This window comes from Phyllostomus hastatus, unplaced genomic scaffold (genome assembly GCF_019186645.2).
Source record: "Phyllostomus hastatus isolate PE091 unplaced genomic scaffold, TTU_PhHast_1.1 phas_scaffold_78, whole genome shotgun sequence".
NCBI classification, from domain to species: Eukaryota; Metazoa; Chordata; class Mammalia; order Chiroptera; family Phyllostomidae; genus Phyllostomus; species Phyllostomus hastatus.
Genome location: NW_025334041.1, coordinates 108448442 through 108470131, shown reverse-complemented (window position 1 = coordinate 108470131; position 21690 = coordinate 108448442). Strand labels below are relative to the sequence as shown.

The following is a 21690-nucleotide window of genomic DNA, read 5'->3' as shown; positions in this document are numbered from 1 at the left end:
TTCTTCCAGCAAGGTGGAAATGAATGTTAATTTAAACTTTCTCTTTTTAACTTACGCAAATTGGTGACATCTTTAGATAAAAGAAATGTATAACCTGTATGTACATTTTTACATATGGTATCGAGTATATGGGATTATATAGTGGACATTCTGTTAAGCAAATAGTAGGCTGACCACCTGCCATTAAATATGGGACCATGTTGTGTCATACTTATTTATCCACTCCCTGGCTGGTGTAGCTCAGTGGATTGAGTGCTGGCCTGTGAACCGAAAAGTTGACAGTTCAATTCCTGGTCAGGGCACATGCCTGGGTTGTGGGCCAGGTCCCCAGTTGGGGGCGTGCGAGAGACAACTGATCATTGTTTCTCCTGCACATCAATATTTCTCTCCCTCCCATACTCCCTTCCTCCTCTTCTCTCTGAAAATAAATAAATAAAACCTTTTAAAATATATTTATTCCCATGTCTCTCTGTCCCAGCATAGTCTCTAAAACAGTATATTTTTAAGAACTTTTTGAAGATCTGTTGGAAAGTAGGTATGTTACCTCTATAGAAATGCCTTGCTTTTGTGTGGCTCCCTGCAGAAAAGCAGCATGAATAATTACATGGGCCGGGAGTATTCTTTCTTTGTGTTACGGTCTTTGATATATTTCATCATCATGCTTGGGTATCTTTATTTCTGAAGTCTTAAAACATGTGGAATACAACAGTTAGGAATATTGTTTGTGATTTAGCATACATCTATGATTATATTCAGAATTTGATAATTGTTGCTTTCATTGGGAGTTTGCTTGAATTTTTCATGTGTTTATCTATGTTCCAACATTTGTTCAGCATAAAGGAAGCCAACACTTTAAATCTCATTTTAAACTACTTTTATCAGCAATTCTTGGCATGTGGCACATGTGTTAATTACATAATCATATTTACTTCATAAAATAATTCTGACTCAACTTCCTGCTTTGTTAGCTGTGAATATATATATGTACATGAAAATTTCAGCATTTGGATTTTCATCTTTAATTTGGAAAAAAGTACAAAATAGCTACCATAAAGACAATTTAAAAACTTAAATCACCTATTATCCTCTCATCTTTGCATAAAAGCTACATTCCTCAAAATAATTTATATTTCAGATTGACTGGAGTATCCTACTTATTTTTTAAATCATGGGCCTCTAAAACAGTATGAACAGTGTTTTTTAAATGTCCTAATATAATTATGAATCTCCTAAAATAATTTTTAATGATTTGTTTAAATTCTCTTGTCATTTCAGAGATTATGGAGAAGACTTTAAGTATGTTATATTGGCTAGATAAATTTTCAGTGTCTGTTAGCATTTAACATTCAAGTGACTATTAAACAGAGAGGGATATATTAAAATAACATTTAGTACCTTTTACACTTCCATTTTAAAGAAACACAATTTTTGGACTTCCAGTCTAGCTGGAAGCGTAGTCAAACACACTTTGCCTCTGCACACAACTATAGCAAAAATTACAACTAGACTTCAAAACCAGTATCAGCCAGATTTGTCAAAGAATTGAGCGGTATGGAAGTCTGACAACCAAGGAGTTAAAGAAGCTACATTCATCCAGATGGTTAGGAGGGGTGGAGACTTGGAGAGGTGGCCGAACGTGTGGTCCCACATTCACATGTGGTGGATAAAAATTGGGAGGGATTCCTAAGGAGTGAGTGATCCCAGCCACAGAACAGACCACCCAGCCCAGTATTTCAGTATGAGGATGATAAATCCCTATAACTTCTGGCTGTAAAAACCAGTGGGCTTTGGGGTGATAGAAGAAACTATGGGATTCTCAAGAGACTCTACTTAAAGGGCCCACAACAGACTTAGGACTCATGCAGGCCCACACCCTTTGGGATTCAGCACTAGGGCAATAGCTGGAAGGCCACAAGGGTTATGTGGGGTAAAGGAGAGAGAAGAGTGAGGTAACTGGCAGCAGGGCAAGTGCTAGGAGACAGCTTCCAATCCTGGGCACTCTCCAGAGGCCAGGTAATGGTATTGTCCCCTCTCCAAGCCAACTACCCCCCCCCCTCCCCAGCTCTCGACTCCCCCCACCACAGAGCCACAAAGTGATGCAATGGGTTTCCCCACCCTGGCAATTACCTAGACTCTGCCCCACACAATTTACAAGTGCCTTTCCTACAATAGGCCACGTTACTAAGACAGGGAGTCAAAGCAGCTCTACCTAATACACAGAAACAAACACGGAGGCTGCCAAAAATGGGGAGACAAAGAAACATGGCCCAAATGAAAGAAGAGAGCAAAACTCAATGAAAAGAACTAAATGAAATGGAGATAAGCAACCTATCAGATGCAGACTGGTGATCAGGATGCTTAAAGAAATCATTGGGTACTGCAACAGCATAAGAAAGACCCAGGAAGAAATGAAGTTTGCATTACGCAAAATAAAGAAAAATCTATAGGGAACCAACAGTGGAGGGAAGGAAGCCAAGAATCAAATCAACAATTTGGAACATAAGGAAGAAAAAAGCATTCAATCAGAACAGCAAGAAGAAAAAAAGAACTAAGAAAAACAAGGATAGAATAAGGAGACTGGGACATCTCCAAATGTATCAACATTCAAATCATAGGGATGCCAGGAGGAGAATAGTCACAGCAAGAAATTGAAAACTTACTTGAAAAAACAATGAAAGAAAACTTCCCTAATTTGGTGAAGGAAATAGACATACAAGTTCAGGAAGCACAGAGATTCCCACACAAGATGGACCCAAAGAAGACCACACCAAGACACATCCTAATTAAAATGCCAAAGGTTAAAGATAAAGGGAATCTTAAAAGCAGCAAGAGAAAAGCAGAGAGTTACCTACAAAGGAGTTCCCATAAGACTGTCAGCTGACACAGGCTAGAAAGGACTGGCAAGAAGTATTTGAAATGATAAAAAGCAAAAACCAAGGACCTACAATCTAGATTACTCTATCCAGCAAAGCTATCATTTTGAATGGAAGGGCAGATGAGGCTTCCCAGACAAAGTAAAACTAAAGGAGTTAATCATCACCAAGCCATTATTATATGAAATGTTAAATATTTAAGAAAAGAAGATCAAAACTATGAGCATTAAAATGGCAAGAAATTCACAACTATCAACAGCTGAATTTTAAAAACAAACTAAGCAAAAAACACAGGTGGGGGCCAACCTTGGCCTGCACCACATGGGAAACCCCAGGGCTAGTGCACCCCATGGACATCTACAGAGCACATTAGAACACCACCATCCTGTCCCTGAACAGCTGATTCTCCAGAGGGCGAAGGTTGGTGGTCAGTGGTCAAAGCCATTCCTTGTAACTTACTGGCCTAGGTAAGTCCCTCCCATTAATCTGCTAGCAGCAAACAAGGCTCAACTACAAGAGGAGGGTGCACTTGGCTCACACAGTGGGCGCAACTCAAGCATCCAGCTTGGGTGACGGGAGCCTGTGCCACTGGACCCTACAGGACACTTACTACATTAGGCCACACGACCAAGACAGAGAGTTAAAGTAGCCCTACCTAATACATAGAAACACACACAGGGAGGCTGCCAAAACAAGGAGACAGAGAAACATGGCCCAAATGAAAAGAACAGATCAAAACCCCAGAAAAAGAACTAAACAAAATGGAGACAAGTGATCTATCAGATGCAGAGTTCAAAACGCTGGTTAGAAGGATGCTGAAGGAACTTAGGGAGGACCTTAACAGCATAAAAAAGACCCAGTCGGAAACAAAGGATACACTAATTGAAATAAAGAACAATTACAGGGAAACAACTGTAGTGTGGATAAAGCTGAGAATTAAATCAATGGTTTGGAACATAAGGAAGCAAAAGCAACCAATCAGAACAAGAAGAAAAAAGAATCCATAAAAGTGAAGATGGTGTAAGCAGCCTGTTCCAGGCTTTATTTAATCCAACATTTGATCTATAGGGCTGCGGGAAGGAGAAGAGAAAGAGCAAGAAATTGGAAATCTATTTGAAAAAAATAATGAAAACAAACTTCCTTAATTTGGTGAAGGTAATGGACATGCAAGTCCAGGAAGTACAGAGAGTCCCAAACAAGATAGACACAAAGAGGCCCACTCCAACACACATCATAATTAAAATGCCAAAATTTAAAAATGAAGAGATGGGAGGGTGAGTATGGGAGAATGGGGAAAACAGTGCAGGAATTAAAAAGTCCCAATTGTTAGGTACAAAACAGACAGGGGAATGTTAAGAACTGAATAGGAAATGGAGAAGCCAAAGAACTTACATGCATGACCCATGGACATGAACTAAGGGAGGGGATTGTTGGAGGGAATGGGGGTACTGGGCCAAGGGGAGCAGGAGGGAAAAATTGGGACAACTGTAATAGCAAAATCAATAAAATATATATTAAAAAAACACAATTTTTGAGAACTTAAAAGATTTTATTTCTTCTAGGTGATTAAGTATTAAATGTTAGAAATATTGCTTCATTGCTATTATTGAGGCAAAAAAAATGGAACTTTTGGAAACTTCATTTATTACTGAGGCACGCTGCAGTGTGAGCACATGTTCACAGGTCATAGCGTCCGTGGCAGCTGTAGGTAGGCTAACAGCAACAGACCCAATTTCCCTGCCTGTAATTCTGTCCTGTGTAAATGTCAGCCAAGTGTTGACTTTAGTGTCGTTATGTGTACTGAAGTAATAATGTTAATTTTTCTGCTTCACTAACATGCATGAATAAAATGAAGTAGAAAAACAGAAGACCTTTGGTAATCAAAATAGAGATTTGATAATAAGGGTATTTTGTATGCTGTCTGCTGTCAGAGAACTCTTTTATAGTGATATTAATCTAAGGTGATTACCAGAAAAAGATGTTTTTATGAGAGGATTTTTTTTTAAATTTGAGGAATATAATGTAAACATGTTTAGAGAACTATAATTATTTTTTTACCTATGTGTTAATATTTTACTTTTGGTATTTTATTTTGCTTTTGGTAATTTTGTTCTCTGAATTGTTTTTCTTTTTTAATTTTATTTTTCAATTACTGTTGATATTCAATATTATTTTGTATTGGTTTCCGGTGTACAGCTTAGTGGTTAGACAGTCACATACTTTCCAAAGTGATCCCTCCGATATTTCCAGTACCCACCTGGCACCATGCATAGTTATTACACTGTTATTGGCTATATTCCCTGTGCTGTACTTTCCATCCCCATGATGAAGTGTTTTTCGCTCTGATAATCCAACAGCAGCATGTCTTCTTAATGCATATGTGATGTGTTTGATTTTGCTTGTTATTTTGTACAGAGCAAGTAGTAACTTCTGTTTAGAAAATCAAAAAACACTGTGACATTTAGAAAATTTTTGTGAGCCCTGACAAATCTATAACTTGAATAGTCTGTCAAAATTCTCCTGTCAAATTTGTAGCTACATTGAAATTTTCAAGCTAGTGAGGATAATTTTAAAAGTGCTTGTAATAATTTCCTCTTCCTGGTTAACCTTACTATTTCTCAAGTTCAGACAAGCCCTTTTTAATGGCATCAATTTCCAAACTCACACCCAGGGCTTAGGGTCAAAGGTAATCGCCATCAGATGTCAAGGTCCACGCAAGACTATAGATCTTTATTTTGCCCCTTGCTCTGTAGAAGTTCCTTGAGTTTAAATTTTAACTAGTCTTAGAGCAATTTCAGTATAGGTAAGTCAGTTAATCCTGATATGAATGTGTATTGTTTTTAGGTTCTTATATGCAGTGGCTGCTTTAAAAATCTGAAGGTTATATTAGGCACTGGTTTTCATGGTTTGCATAATGTCTTTGTCTGGAAAATATAAAATCACCTCATATTTATTCATAGAGTCAGAAATGGACTTAATCTGAAGGTTTCACTGTACTTTTTTTTCTTGAATAATTAGGAATTAACTATAAAGTGCTTTGTGTTAGAAGTTTTTACTGCCTAACACAGTTTCTTCCATAGGTTAGCCTCTCAATAAATGTCTATAAAGACAGTCTTTTGTTTTAGGTTACTCAACACCAGGAGTGTAAAGGATTATATATACATTTATATATATTCCTAACTGCCATTTGGATTCTTAATACCAACTTTACTTTTGGAATATTCCTTACTTTGTATAGTATACATCATCACTGTGAAGGTGAAGTCACCTTTCTTAAATGTTTATTTATTCATTTTTTTTTTCGCTTTTTTAACAGGGGGAAATGCACTGTTGCCCTTCTGAATGAGACAGAGTCAGTATTGTCATATCTTGATAAAGAGGTAATTCGCCATTATACTTGTATTGTCTTTTTTCTCTTTTATTTCACATGAAACCCATACCTTTGAATTTATTTCTGTTTGTACAGAATTACTACACTGCCACAGTGGGATAATAGTAGAAGTATCATAACTGGAATGCATTTGGACAATTTGATTTTTCTGGTGAACTGAGACAAGAGTGGACAAACACTCTTGTGTCTGCCTGTCTCTCTTCAGTTGGTAAAGAAAAGCTTTGTAAAGCATGGCACATGATTTTGCTGGTAGTAGAAGAAATATTTTTGGCTTTATGAAAAATGACTTTACTGTAATTGGTCCTCCTGTCTTTAGTTTGTTTGGTTTTTAATACATAGCTTTTCTTTTAGACTCCAGATGAGATTTTACCATTGGTGGTCTGATTTCTTTCCTGGAACCCTAATAACTTTGTCAACAAAAAATATTTCTTTCTGTAAACTTCAACAAGAAACATTTTAACATTTTTTAGTAAGTTGAATTAAGTATAGGGAGGAAATGGTTATAACCAGAGTATTCCACAGTTTGAAATGACTTGTTAGCATTTGTATGATGGGAAAATATTTTACTGTTGATGGTACTTCAGTATTTAACCTTTATATTTTCATGATGTTTTTTTTTTCCCAAGCCTTTATTGTGTGTATATATATTTTTTTTTAAATAAAGGGACATATTTTTTATCATTCTTAAGTATTATCCTCCTATCTCAAATGAAGAAAACGTAACTGAAAAGACAGATAAAAATGTCTAGAACTACTATACATCAGAAACTCTAATAAAGAAAACTAAAATATTCAAGGCCGAAAGAAGGCTAATAGTCTTTAAAACTTAGGCTTATGGAATTTAGAAAAGAAGGTACTTGACTTTGTTGTCAGTGTGTCCAACAGAATGGTCGATAATAATACGGATAATGATAGTGCTAGAAATTAGCACAGATGTAGAAATAAAAGGAGGAAGCATTCAGTATATTTCAGTATGTTTTACTGGTATTTTTGGAGGAGTGGAATTTTTCAAAATATGATATTTTTTGCCTTCTAAGTTATTATTAGCAATTTGGATATGCTAAGGACTGTAATAGGTGAAAATTTGCAAAGATCTTTAGGATTTTTTTCTCTACTCTTGGTTTTTTCACCACTTAATTTTTCATCAATCTTTGAGATAGAAACAATCTAAAAGATAGGAACTTTAAATAAATAAAGTATATTTAAGGAAATCTTTTTTCTTTTTTGTTTTTGGTGGCAAAAAAGAGCAATTTAGGAAAAATAAAACTGCCGACATTATATTCTTGACACAATTTGGAAAACACTTTTGTATTTAGATTTGCTACATTAACCATTATAAGACTGTCCTTGAGAAAATTTTTTAGTCCTATTAAAATAATCGAATTTGGCATATTTGAAGATGGTAACTTGAAGGCAACTTTCTGATCATTTTTTACTTTGTAACTGTCCTTGAAATTGGCAGATTAAACAATTCTCAGAACACTTTTCCCCTTGTGTTTTTTTTTTAATTTCTATTTTAACTAAATACATTTTGAATCTTTTCCCACATCAGTACCTATATATCTAAGAAATTTAAGCAATTTAAATGGCCCTAAGTAATAATTTTATTTCATTTTACAGTAAGGTATGGCAATACTGCACTAACATTTTACAGACTGAAAGTGACCTGAAGTGTATCTGCTTTTAACAGTAATGGTGAGCCAGTGACAATAGTATTGGTTACCTAGTAACATTCTTTGTTGCTCTGGTCATAAAAAACAAAGAAACAGTAACTCGGATTATATACTGACCGTGATCCCTGCCCCCCGCCCCAACCTATTAAACAGGTTGGGTTATACTGCAAATTTTTTCCTTTCCTTAGATAGCATTTTTTTACTTGCGTAAATGGTCACATAATGATGGTGTGACTTATGAAGAGTTTTACTGTTTAATGTTTTCTCCTGACAGTGACCCATGATTAAAACACTGTGAGGAATTTCTCAGTATCTTCTTGTCTGGTTTTCTCTCCTGTTGTCACAGTCCATAGGACCTTGAGAGGAGAAAGCTTTATAATCTGACAGGTCATTTCTTCATTAGCATCTTGCCTGGCTGGGTCTTAGTAAAGTGTTGATGGTAAGGCTAGGTCCTTCCAGGACATCCTAATACAGAGAGTTGTGCTGTAAGTGACCCTCAAAATCATATTGGAAAGCAGGGACAAGACTTGACTGGTTCACATGGCCTCCATTGATTATGCAGAATTCAGCAAAGGACTGGTGGCCAGGTCATTTTATCCACTAGGCTCAGTAACTAGGGCTCTTTTGCATTTTAAGGGAGCAGGATAGTTAGTGAACTGTGCTTGTGGTGGGTATGTATAGTTTATGTTTCTATACCTATCTACACATACATATAAATGTTTCAGAGAACTGCAGAATTATAATTGGTAGATGTATATATAATGTGGATTGTGTACATCTTACTATTTTAACACAATTTGGGATGGACACCCCAAAACTAAGTGCCCGATACGTATGAAGGCGTTCATACTTTAGTGTGGGATTCAGAGGTTTAGATGATCACTTGATTTTAGGTGTCTTACCCTTGACTTACAGCTTCACTTTGCTTGCTTTTCAAAACCCTGTTTTAGAGCAACTAATGGTTTTCTTTTAGACTAAAACGAAAAAATAAATCATAATAAACTGCTTTTATTGTAAGCTATTTGTTTTGGCTAGATGTAATATTACACTATTTTACATGATGGCAATACCTTCATGTTCTTAAACATATATGAATTTATTCACTAAAACAAAATTTTATACACTCTCTGAAGTTTTATGGTTTCATTATTGTGACATTGAATTTATTGTTTTATAAAAAGTTTACCTAGATATTTTGTCATTTTCTTTCAGGATAGCTTTTTCTACTCACTGGTCTATGACCCCTCAGTGAAAACACTATTAGCTGACAAAGGTGAAATCAGAGTGGGACCTAGATATCAAGCAGACATTCCAGAAATGCTCTCCGAAGGTATGTTTTCTTTTGAGTTTCAAGTCCTATGAAAACATGCACCATATCTTGAAACTCAAACACTGTTTTCCTCATATGGGAGAAACAACTTCTAGGCTAAAGTTTAAAAGGCAAAAGTTCTTCCAGTTTCAGAAATGCAAAAAAAAATAGCAAGGGATAATAATTTATTTAATCAGTGATTCTCTTTTGATTTTATATTTTTATGAGTTTTTTTGCTTTTTCACTCTTTTTATTTTAGAAGAAATTTAGAAACACTCGTGTTGTTGAAATTGCATTTTGCTGTGGCATGCTCCTGCCTTGAGATCCCGAGTGCCCCGCATGCCCTGTATCTGAGGAGACCCTGGGATCTGGGGAACAGTTACATTCTGGTGGGGATTCTGCTGGACCTAGGCAGTTTATGTACCGGAGAGAATCAAAGCTTTGCATTTTAAAAACATCTTCCATAAGTTCTTTTCATTATCACTGATTTCAGAAGTAAAACATTACCATTACAAAATAAAACTCAAAATAAGGACATGTACAACATAGGAAATGAATATCATCCCCTTTGCTCCTTCATTCCAAACCCATATGTAATTACTCTGATCAGATAGAGTATGTTTGTTTTGTCCACACTTTGGCTTATGTGCCATCCAGGACTGGTCCATGCACAGTGGCAGGCTGCACGTGTTACTTTGCAGATGCTTGTTGCAGTTAACAGTGTGTCTTTAGCATCTTTCCCCACGAGTAGAGTGACTTCATTCTTGTAGCGACTCTTCAGCTCTTGTATTTGCATAGATGCATGGTGATTTCGTTTTCCATTCTCCTGTTGATAGACTTTTAGATGTTTAGGGTTTTTTGTAATTACATATATGCTGATAGAAGATCTATGCATATATTTGTGCTGTGTAAATACTTTTCAAGCATAACCTCTTGGAAGTGAAATGGTATGTACATTTTAGACATTGAAAATGCTTCCTTGCCATTCAAAAAAGCTGTTACTAAGTTGTAAAAGAAAGAACCAGATGCCATTGGCAGCACTGATTATGAGGGATATTTTTCCCCTTCATTTTTTCTCTCAACATTTTATATTTCGTTGTCTCCATTTTGAAAGATTTAGAATTTGAGATTATGTTTGCTTTCATTATCTGTAACCCTTCTGTAAATTTCTTGTTCATTTTCTACTTGGTTATTTATCTTTTTAGGTATTGGGAGGCGTTCTTTGAATATTAAAGGTAAACAAAGACAAAAGTATTTGTCTTTTGTCTACAAGTATTGCAAGAATCCTATCCCCCATTTTATTGAAAACATTTTAATAGTGATTTACATATATATTTTTTACTTTTGTCATATAGGAATTTAGGATTTATTATTAGTCTTTCCTTTAAGGTCTTTATAATTTGCAATATTCAGAAAAAGGCCTCCACTTTTGTTTTTGCTTTCTGATTATTGAAGGATATGAGCTTTTCCATAAGTAGGTTTTTCTCTGTACCTTGCCTTACTGCTAGAAAATGTATGCAGAAAAGTTAAATCAACAGTTACTCAGGAGAGAGTTTGTGAGCATAGCACACATTGGTGTCAGTGGTGGGTAGTGGGGATGGCCATGAATACGCCAGGCTTCAGGCTTCTGCATTTTCATGAACTTAAATACCAGGAAAGGTCAGTCAATAATGATTAAGTTTGCAGAACAGAATGCTGTGTCTGTATTCAAATGTTCATTGGATGTTTTTGCAAGTAGACTATACATTCATTTATTATAGGCTGAGAGATTGCATTTATTTACATTCCGATCTGTGCAAATCAATTTGTCTTCCAGAAATAATTTTGGATGTTTGTAGCCCTTAATGTTTGATGTTAGACATAATTATATCCCTGTACCTAAGTGTTCACTAAATATTTATTATTATTTTTTAAAGATTTTATTCATTTTTTAGAGAGGGGAAGGGAGGGAGCAAGAGAGGGAGAGAAACATCAATGTGTGGTTGCCTCTCAAGCACCATCTACTGGGGACCTGGCTCGCAACCCAGGCACATGCCCTGACTGGGAATCAAACTGGTGACCCTTTGGTTCACAGGCTGGTGCTCAATTCACTGAGTCACACCAGCCAGGGCTAAATATTTATTATTATTTAAAAAACTTGATTTTTAAATTTTACAAATAGTGCTGCAATGGGTATAACAGATAATTTTATAACTGGAAATATAAATTTTTTACTCTGGATATAACTGAAAAAGTGCATTTCACCATTTTTAGCGTACAGTTCTGTGAGTTTTAGATAAATGTATATGCTCCCAGTGCGATAGTTGGGCAAGCCCGTCTGTCCCCAGACCAAGTCTTGCATCCCCTCAGCAGCCTGTTATTACTCCTCCCTGAACTCTGATCTTTCCCTTCTTCGAGCTCTGCAGACCTGGTGTTCAGGTAATCTGTTATGCTGTTTTTATTATTTGACTTAAAATTTTGTACTGCCTGAATCATTGATTGTATGGTTCTCCCTTGAGTACTGAGCACAAGCCTTGGCATTTAAAAAGTCTAGAAAGTTTTGCGTACTGCTCAAATAAAGATAAATGCTGAAAAAAGTAGTGAATCTGGGATGTTTCAAGTAGCAGTGGGCAGAAAAATCAGATCATGCAATCTCCCGAGTTCCTGTTTACCTGAAAAACTAGTTAAATGTAGTACTTGCTCCTTGAAAAGCAAAAGTCTAATGAGAGTGATGTAATTTGGAAAGCATTATCTACCTAGCTTAGAATTTTAAAAAAATACTATTTTGGGACACAAAACAAGACATAAAAGACAGTAATTGTATAGTGCTTCTAGGTAAGAGGAATTCTTACCCAGTTAAGGCACTGCGGGAGTTATGCTAGCTATCTGTCAGACATTCTTTGCATTTAGAAAATGGGACTAAATGTTTGCTAATATAATAGGTTTTAGAGTTCATTAATGAGTATTAATTGCCTTTAACATAACATTTCTCTTGCTAGTCTTCTGGGTGAGTGGTTTACAAACTTATTTAGGTGACAGAACCCTTTCTTTAAATTAAATGTTACACAATGCGACCTTAAATAATATAAGAAAAATCAGGTAATTGTGAGTAAGGTGGGGGGAGAAGGCCACATTAAATCTCTTAAGGTGCCCTGGGGAACCTTAGGTTCAGCTACAAGTTGAAGGCTGCTGGTTGGTATTGCACACCTCTTGGAACCCCACCTCTTCATTACACAGTCAAAATCCCCAAATAAAATCTGCAGTTAGAAGTACTTATGATGAAGTCCTTTGTAAAATGGCGTAACAAAGGTACGCTACTGTATTCTTTTTGCTTCTTCCCAGTTTTTTAAATCTTAAAAATTATTTTATTGCAATAGGAATTGTCGTAGATATACAATTACAATGGAAACAAAACTAAGGTTCCTCAGATCATCCCTTTTTACTCACTGTTAACCACTGTTATTAATTTAACATATTCTCCCAGACTGTTACATCAATATTCTGTAGAGATCCGTGAAAGTATATTCCATGCAGTTTCATGTGTTATAGATTCAAGTTTGTTTTATCTATCTCTTATTACATATTTTATAATAGGGCCAGTGTTTCCTTGCTGTTCTTTAAAATTTCTTACTGGAGATGTCTCATCTCATAGATTTTATTTCTTACTATTGAAATTTATCTCAGTTTGTCAGTTTTTTCTCTTCCAGATTTATTAGTATTCTGATTGAAATTGTATTAATATTATATAATACTTTGGGAAGTGATTGATTATTTTATAGTATTGAGCACTATGTGGGTCTGTGTTTTTTTTGAGGTTTCTGTTCTGTTCCATTGGTCTGTTTGTTCCTGCTCTAATAATTCACTGTTTTAATTATAGAGGCTTTGAGTATGTGTTAATATCTGGTGAGGCTAGTCCCGTCTCATTTTTCAAAATGAGTTTATTATCAGCTCAATTTAACACCAGGAAAAAAAAACCTTTCCTATATTTATTGGGACTATAGTTAATTTTTAAGTTATTTTAAGGAGAGCAGACATTTTAATGATGTTGAAACATCTCAACCAGAAACAAGGGATATCTTGCTCTTTGTTTAACGCCATTTTTGGGTCTTGTGGGAATTTGTTTTTTTAAACAATAGAGTTAATCACACAGATTTTATATATTACTTGTTAAGCTTATTTTTTAAAAGATTTTATTTATTTATTTTTAGACAGAGGAGAAGGGGGGAGAAAGAGAGGGAGAGAAACATCAGTGTGTGGTTTCCTCTCATGTGCCCCCTATTGGGGACCTGGCCTGCAACCAGGCATGTGCCCTGACTGGGAATCAAACTGGCAACCATTTGGTTCATAGGCCAACACTCAGTCCACTAAGCCATACCAGTCAAGGCATTAAGCTTATATTTAAGTTTATAATTTGTTGGCTTTATTTGTAAGTATTCAAATTTAATAAAGAAAAACATTTTTCATCATAATTGAAGAAGTCACTTTGAGCTCTTATTTCAGCCTAAAATATTCAGCATATACAAAATATTTCTTTTAGTTTATAATCAGGCATTCAATTAGATATAAGACTTAAAGACCTTTCTTTTTTCTAATTAATGAATTTTCAGGGGACAGGATGTAGGGCTGCAAGTAGATCTACCAGTAGTTATACCACACTTGAAAATCCCAGACAATGCCATCACAGAAATTTCATACATAGCCAGTACCTGTTTGCAGGGAAATTAAACAGTAGAAAACCTTATATGCAAGAACAGATGTTTATGACCTTTGATACTCTGGAGTGGGCACATTTTGCCCAGTGGCCAGATTCCAGTTTGCATTGGCATGGGTTGCAGAACTTGGATGGGTACCCTGAGTAGATGGCAACATCAGAACCATGCCAGACCATACTACAGGCTTACATTCTCTGTGAACATGTCTTGCTGGTTTCTAAGACATTGTTGTAGCATTTGTCTTGGTAGTGAGTAAATCTTTTTGTGACTTTAAGAGTTTTTAAGTTCATTTATGGACCGCCCCCCCCCCCCGCCCCCCCATGTAACAAACCAGAGTATCGGGAAAGATTGGTATGAGGTTTGCAAAGGAAGATAAAGGTTTCTTTGAGATTTTAAATCTTTTATTGAGTTTGAATAAAGTACGTAGAGAATTTTCCATAGAAAAAGGTAGCATAATGTGCAAAGTTTTGCATTATTTTTTAAAGATTTTATTTATTTATTTTTAGAGAGAGGGGAAGGGAGGGAAAAAGAGAGGGAGAGAAGTTCCAGTGTGTGGTTGCCTCTCATGTGGCCTCCACTGGGGACCTGGCCGCAACCCAGGCATGTGCCCTGATTGGGAATCGAACTGGCCACCCTTTGGTTCGCAGCCCACGCTCAACCCACTGGGCTCCACCAGCCAGGGCCAAAGTTTTGCATTATTAATTCACGGTGTTGTAACATGGAAAATTTAAGAAAGAAATCTATTTACATATTAAATTTAAAATTACAGCTGTTAAAAATACAATAGTAACATAATTATTAAACTACAATGGCTTGATTTAGAGGTTTGGGTTGAAACTGGCTGCGCAGTGTTTTAGCTGGGTAACCTTGGAAAAACTATTTAACCCAAATTCCCATTTCTTACATATACAGGGTGGGGCAAAAGTAGGATTACGGTCATGAGTACCTGACACAGAGTTTATTTTTGTATTCTTATTTATTAATTACATTACTTGCTGAATAAACATCTTTAAGCTGACTTGTGCCCCACCCTATATAACAATGTTGTAATGATCAAATAAAGTAATCCATTTAGCACAGAAGTCCACACTTACTGTTATGGTTAGCTATTACTGCTGCTTCTGCCCTGGTCACTGCTATCTAATGCTGCTAGGTAAATAACTCCCGTTAGTGTTTGGGAGCTTCAGGAGGTGTCTGTCTTTGAGAGTTAAAGAGTTAAATTAGTATAGTTTTCTCTGCTACAACACATGCTTTAGAAACACGAATTAGCTCACATGCAATTGGTAAGTAGGAAAATGTCAGTGCAATGTGGAAGTTGGGTCAGTTCATCTGAGGTTTTCTCCAGCAATCAGTGAAGCACATATTCTCACCGATAGAGAGCTTAAGAAAAAGAAGATGGAAATTCTATAGAAGTGCCTTCCACTGGTGCAAGCAGTGGCTGATTAAGTGGCCTCAGAATCTGTGGTACTTTCTACTATGTTAAAACTATGTGGGTGTCGAATCACTATGCTGTACATTTGAAACCAATATAAAATAATACTGAAAGTAAACTGTAATTGAAAAATTAAAAAATAAAAACTATATAGTGAAGCTTGGAGTTACAGAAGAAGGGGCTGTGAAGATAATTCCCCCGAGTTCAAAAACACCTGCACCCTGAACTCTATTTTTAACTTTGTTGGAACTGTGCACAGTGACCTATATCCAAGTAGAGGAAGTGTGAGTCCAGGGTTTAAGGAGATAAAGGATTGGCTGACCTTTGTGCTTGGTGCAAATATCAGTGGAGATTTAGCTGTGTTAGTATTTTTATTATGATTATTACTGTGTGGTTGCGATTTTTTTTAGTGCTCTGGTTACCAAGTTCTATAGGTTTTCAAAGTTTTGTCCTATTTTTCATAAGCCCTATTGTTTTAAGTGTGTAATTTTGCAGAATGTGCTTTTCAACAATGTGGTGGATGTTAATGAAATTAAAAACACCAGCCTATAAGAATTTAGTGTAAGTAGGTATTGATCTCAACCACGTAGAAGAGTAAGCTGCGGGGCAGTTTCATTCTACACGGCACATTATACAGTGTCCGTAGACATTTGTGGTTGTTGCTGTTGGTGATGTAGGGGTGGAGTTGCTACTGTCGTCCTGTGAGTAGAGGCAAGGGGTGTCGCCAAACATCTTGTGGCCCACAGGACACCCCCCAGCACACTGTTACTTGGCCCCACGTGTCAGTAGTGCTTTAGTTGAGAAACCCTGCTGTGAAGGGCTCCTGGGACATAGTAAGCACTAAATAAAGGTTAGTTAACATTTACATAATTATAATAAAACATATTTTCAAGCAAGTTGTTATGATTTGGTCTATAGCTGTGCTTTGATCCTGTTCAGTTTTGTGCCATACAACGTTGTGTGATTGTTGTTGCTATATATTATATAACCTCATCCCATTTAGTTAAACCTTTTTCTCTTATTATTCTTTTCCTCATCATCATCATAATAATAATATTTGATTTGTAAAGATTAATATTTGGGCCCTGGCTGGTGTAGCTCAGTGGATTGAGTGTAGGCCTGGGAATCAAAGGGTTGGTGGTTCAATTCCCAGTCAGGGCACATGCCTGGGTTGCGGCCAGGTCCCCCACCCCCCAGTAGGGGGCGCACAAGAGGCAACCACACACTGATGTTTCTCTCCCTCCCTTTATCTCTCCCTTCCCCTCTCTCTAGAGATAAATAAATTAAATCTTCAAAAAAACCACACAAAGATTAACATTTGGACCATTTTACTGTCTTCCAAGACTTTAAAGTTGTTAAATTTAACTTATTGAGTTACTTGTACAAAAATTAGATCCCTCAGATTTTAAATTTTCTTTACTCTTCATTTATATTTAAGTCATCATGTAATTTCTTTTTTATAAGTGTGACTGCAATTTTATTTCTGAGTGTTTTATATTTTTTGCTATAATGAATGTGATTTTTTTAAACAATATATTTTCTTTGTTGGGAATGCTCTTGAGGTTTTTATATTCATTTTTTATAATTTAGTACATTGGCCAGAAGTTTAGAACAATATTAAACAAAAATGGTGATAAATGGTATCTGTGTGTATTTCTGAATTAACTGTAACACAGAAAGTGTAGTATTCCAGTGATTGGTGCAAAGAAAATTGTATTTAGAACAAAGTGTTTCCAGCTGTCCATGACAGAGGCCGTGGATAGTTTCATACAGCCTTAGTTCTTCAGAGTCTTTGAACACTGTGTGCTCTTAGAGGATATACTAAAGAAGTCCTTGGTTCACATTTTCTAGAAATCTTAAAATATAGCTTGAAGGTTAAGGTTAACACATTTAAAATGATGGCTGAATCTACATGTCTCCAAAATGATGAAGGCCATATGAAGCAAAAATGGGGTGCTAATAATACGATTCATACAGTTAGTTGGTAAATTCATTTGGTAGGAATTCAGAAACTGGGGAGATCTTTATGAACTGGGTTATTTAAAGATGTGGGACTTGAGCAAATTATCGTAAGTGGAGGAGGAAGGTGAGATTATTGCATTGACTGGCATGAACATGACCGGAACATGGAATTAATCTTGGTCCAGTCTCTGGCTCATACCACAGTTACAAAGACCATTCCAGAGATTACTGCTGGCTTAGCAGAGAGTTTAATTATACAAATTCTAAATAAGTTCATTCAAGAGCTTCTTAAAGGCTTTTTTTTTTGTTATAAAATGATCAAACTCTGATATAAATGTAATTATATATGGTGAGTCCAAAAGGGAAATTTTTTATTTAGTTTAGAGTGACTGTTTGATACAGAACACTTATATATTTATTCTCTTTGTTGTTGCTGTTTTTGTTCTCATCCCATGGTATTGTCTGTATCTTAGATGTTAGTACAAGTGCATCCGGGAGTGGTATTTTATTGTTTGCAGCGAATGTATTTTAGAATACTTATGTGGAATTCTCTTCCTGCTGTGTGCTGGAGAATGGATGGGTGGAATTGTAATACATCGATTTCACTAGAATTTGAAAAGTAAACACCAGTTTACCCTTAGTTCTGGAGTACATAACAGAGAGGAGGGGCTTAACACTGCGTGGCATTGTCATTTCATCTTGTATTGCTTAAAAATTAAGATCTCAAATTTTTATTTTTATCATCATTTTTACCATTATCATTTCTCTTACTTAAAATACATTATTTGAAGATACAAGGAAGTGTAAATGTGACATTCTCCTTTCTCGAGTTTCACAAGTTTACAAATTTTTTGCTTTTTAACTATGAACCTAATGTTGAAGGTCTTGGCTCAGCATGCTGGGAATTGTAAACAATAAAAAACAAAACCCTTTCCAACACTTAGATCTGTTTGGCCTAGTACTCCTTCTGCTCTGCCTGTTCCTTCCTTTATGTTGGGGGTGGCAATTGGTCTCAGGTTATCTGCCTTTGAACAAGGGGCAGGATGGGCAAGTCCCCCACCTGACAGCAGTGGCTGACTTAGGAGACTACAGATAGACTGGCTGTTCTGCCCTCCCCCTTTCTCTGTTTGAACCACTGACACCTGCTTGCTCCTATACCAGGACCGAACACATTAGAAGCCCATCGCCTGGATTTGTCAGGGGATGTTTAGCTCCATAGTATGTCTGTCAGTGCAAGGCACTGCCTGATACTATAGGTAGAGGGATTCTAAAGCAAAACAAAGCCAGAACCAGTCCCCAGTCTGATAGGAAATCCATAGCTGTGAGTTAGAATTTCAGTGGACTCCCAAGGCTGTTTTCCATTGCTGTCATTTGTCCTCACGTTGAGTTCTGCCTGATGGTTGTATCTCCTTGTGAGATATTCCTAAAGCAAAGCATCCAGCATTGTCATCCTGCATTGTCATCAGTCTTCTCCTCAGCCTTCACCTCCTGTTAGCTTCCTTCTTTCTGTTAATGGCCAGCACTATCTCTGTAGTTCTCCAGGCTGCCCGCTGCCTCCGGTACGTCACTGACGTCCTAAACCTTCTCCCTTTGGTGTCGTCATTGTCAGTCCCGTGTCTCTCTGTCTCCATCGGCTGTGTCTTTAGTGCAAATTTTATACCATTGCTAAGAGAGAGATGACAAGTTTGATTCTGGTCTTTTCACTCTCCTACTGAAAAGGCAAGGACTCTTCATTGGCTTCCTTTTCAGAAAATCAAAGCGGCACCTTCAGTAATGTGTTCATAATCCACTTCTCTTAGCTACCTCCTCTCACTCCCTTTAATGTACTCCTGACAAAATGAGCTACTTCCTGTCGCATTTGTAAGCCCTGTGGCTTTGTTCATGCTCTCATTTCTTAGTCCTAATGTCCTTTTCTTCTGCCAGTGCATTCATATCTTTCCGTTCATGGCCCAGATGCCACCTCCTTCACGGCCTCACTTCCTAGCTAGTCTGAAATGATTTCTCTAATCTTTGGAACTTCACAGCCATATCTCTACCTCTCTTGTGATGCCTGCTTTTCTCATTTGTGTCACAGCTATTCGTGTATAAGTTTTAATCCTAGTTTAAGTGTCTTGCTGCTGGAGCGCTTTCCCTTTTGTCTTTGTATCCCTTAGAGTGAGGCTCAGTGCCTCACACATGCAAGCATTCAGGAAATACATGTTACCGACGAGTGAAAATACCGTATGGTTTGGTTGTGTTATTATCAGTGTTCACGTTATGAAGTGTTCTATGTTCTGCATCTGCTGACTGAAGAAATGCACCAAAACCATGAAAATTTACTTTGCGTTTTTGATGGAGTGGTTACCGCAGTTGTCAGTCGTATGTGACCATGCATGTGCCTCGTGAGTAATAAGGCTCCGTTTCCTTTGTTCTCGGACAGGAGAATCAGATGAGAGGGAACAGTCAAAATTGGAAGTTAAAGTTTGGGACCCAAATAGCCCACTTACAGACCGACAGATTGACCAGTTTTTAGTTGTAGCACGGTGAGTATGGCACTGTTGAGTCAAAAACATCTTTTCTCTGTAAAAGATTTTGTACACATTTCATTTTCTTTGTAATCTACTTTTTTCATTGGTTGTATTTTTGTTTTTCTAGTTATATAAGAAGGCCTAATATCACTTAACATCTGCTAAATAATTCAAAATCCGGGTGACCTGTATGAGTCTCCAGGCCAGTGCTTCTGCTGGTGACTCAGTTCTACTCTCGATTCTTCACTATGGTCTGTTCCACTGACTGGCTCCTCCCCAATAGTATATGAGAGGGGACCTCTCACCCCGCAAACCAGAATTCATTTATAAAAATCGTGTACTTAATCTTACATGTTTAAACTTCAGTCACCTTCAAAGCACTCTCTATTTGATGCAATACACCTATGGAGACATTTTTCCCACTGCTCAAAATAATTTTTGAACTCGTCAACTTTGATGCCTTTTAGTGTTGTGCTGATTTTTGTTTTACCTCTTCCACATTGGCAAAATGTTTCCCTTTGAGGATATTTTTCATTGGGGGAAACAAAATACGGTCTCTTGGGGAGAAATCGGGTAAATAGAGGGGGGGATACCCTCCTATTTATGTCCCTACGACAGGGTCATGCTGTTTTAGGTCAAAAACTCTGGGCACTCAGCACAGTGTGGGCAGGTGTGCTCGTAAATCACCTGTCATGAAATGGGCAAACACATAGAGTCTTAAAAAGGAACTCATTGAGGCCGAATGCAGCTTCTCACAACAACGCTAGTTGGTATGTAGGTACAGAAGGGTTCCTAGGACACTCACTTAGCGGGGAAGCCTGTACTACAAGGGGCCACCCTCCAGAAGATAATTCCATTTTTTGGCTGGGGGGGGGGTCCTCCTCCTACAGTTTTAGGTTTGATTGTTATTGTTTTGTTTTTTGTTTTGTTTTTTGTTTTGTTTTTTTTAAATTTTAAAAAATATTTTATTTATTTATTTTTAGAGAGGGGAGGGGGAGAGAGACAGACAGACAGACAGAGAGAGAGACAGAGAGAGAAACATCAATGTGCGGTTGCTGGGGGTTATAGCCTGCAACCCAAGCATGTACCCTGGCTGGGAATTGAACCTGTGACACTTTGGTTCACAGCCCGCGTTCGATCCACTGAGCTACGCCAGCCAGGGCTGATTGTTATTGTTTTTTCCTTGATTACCAAGGGCCATATGTTTCCTTTTGTCTATAAGCCAGAATGAGAGGCACCAAAGAGATGCATCTAGTGTCTTTTTAAATTTCTTTAAAAGAAAGTCTTCTAAACATAAATTAAGACCACGGTCACATACCACTGCACATAGCATCAGAATTTGTAAAATGTGAAAACCCTCAGTGCCACACATTGGCAAAGAGGTGGAGCAGCCAGCACTCACGCCCCTCCCGAGGGACTCTGAGTTGGTATGGCTGCATTGGTAAACTGTTTGCAATCATCTGACATGCATATGTCTTCAGTTTCACTCCGCAATGTATACCTAGCAGAAGCGCCTACACAGATCAGCGCTCCAGACGACGCATGTGCAGATAGCATGGCTATCACCATCCATAGCAGCCCCAAACGGGAAACATATCCATCAGTGGTAGGGTGGCAGTGGGACACAGTGCAGAGGGTGCTCCAGGTCAGAGAGAACGAATGAACACAGCTATAGCTAGCAGCGTGTGGGCATCCACGGCAGCATTTTGAACAAAAGAAGATGGACACAAAAAGATTACATAGTATGTGATTCTATTTAAATTCCCAAATGAGCAAAATTAACCTATAGTGTTAGAATCCAGGATGGTGGTTCATTTGGAGGAAGAGGGAGGGAGTAGAGATTGGGAAGGAG

General features: G+C 37.2%; 1 protein-coding gene across 2 annotated transcripts in view; it reads left to right on the top strand.

Annotated features, from left to right (window-relative positions):
- Positions 1-21690, top strand: part of MTA3 (metastasis associated 1 family member 3) — a 161751-nt gene that overhangs the window by 70313 nt on the left and 69748 nt on the right. For both annotated transcript variants that reach the window (XM_045828495.1, XM_045828494.1), the window contains exons 5-7: positions 6190-6253; positions 9150-9267; positions 19751-19853. In XM_045828495.1, the coding sequence (XP_045684451.1) occupies positions 6190-6253; positions 9150-9267; positions 19751-19853 (285 nt within the window). The remainder of the gene's footprint in view (positions 1-6189; positions 6254-9149; positions 9268-19750; positions 19854-21690) is intronic.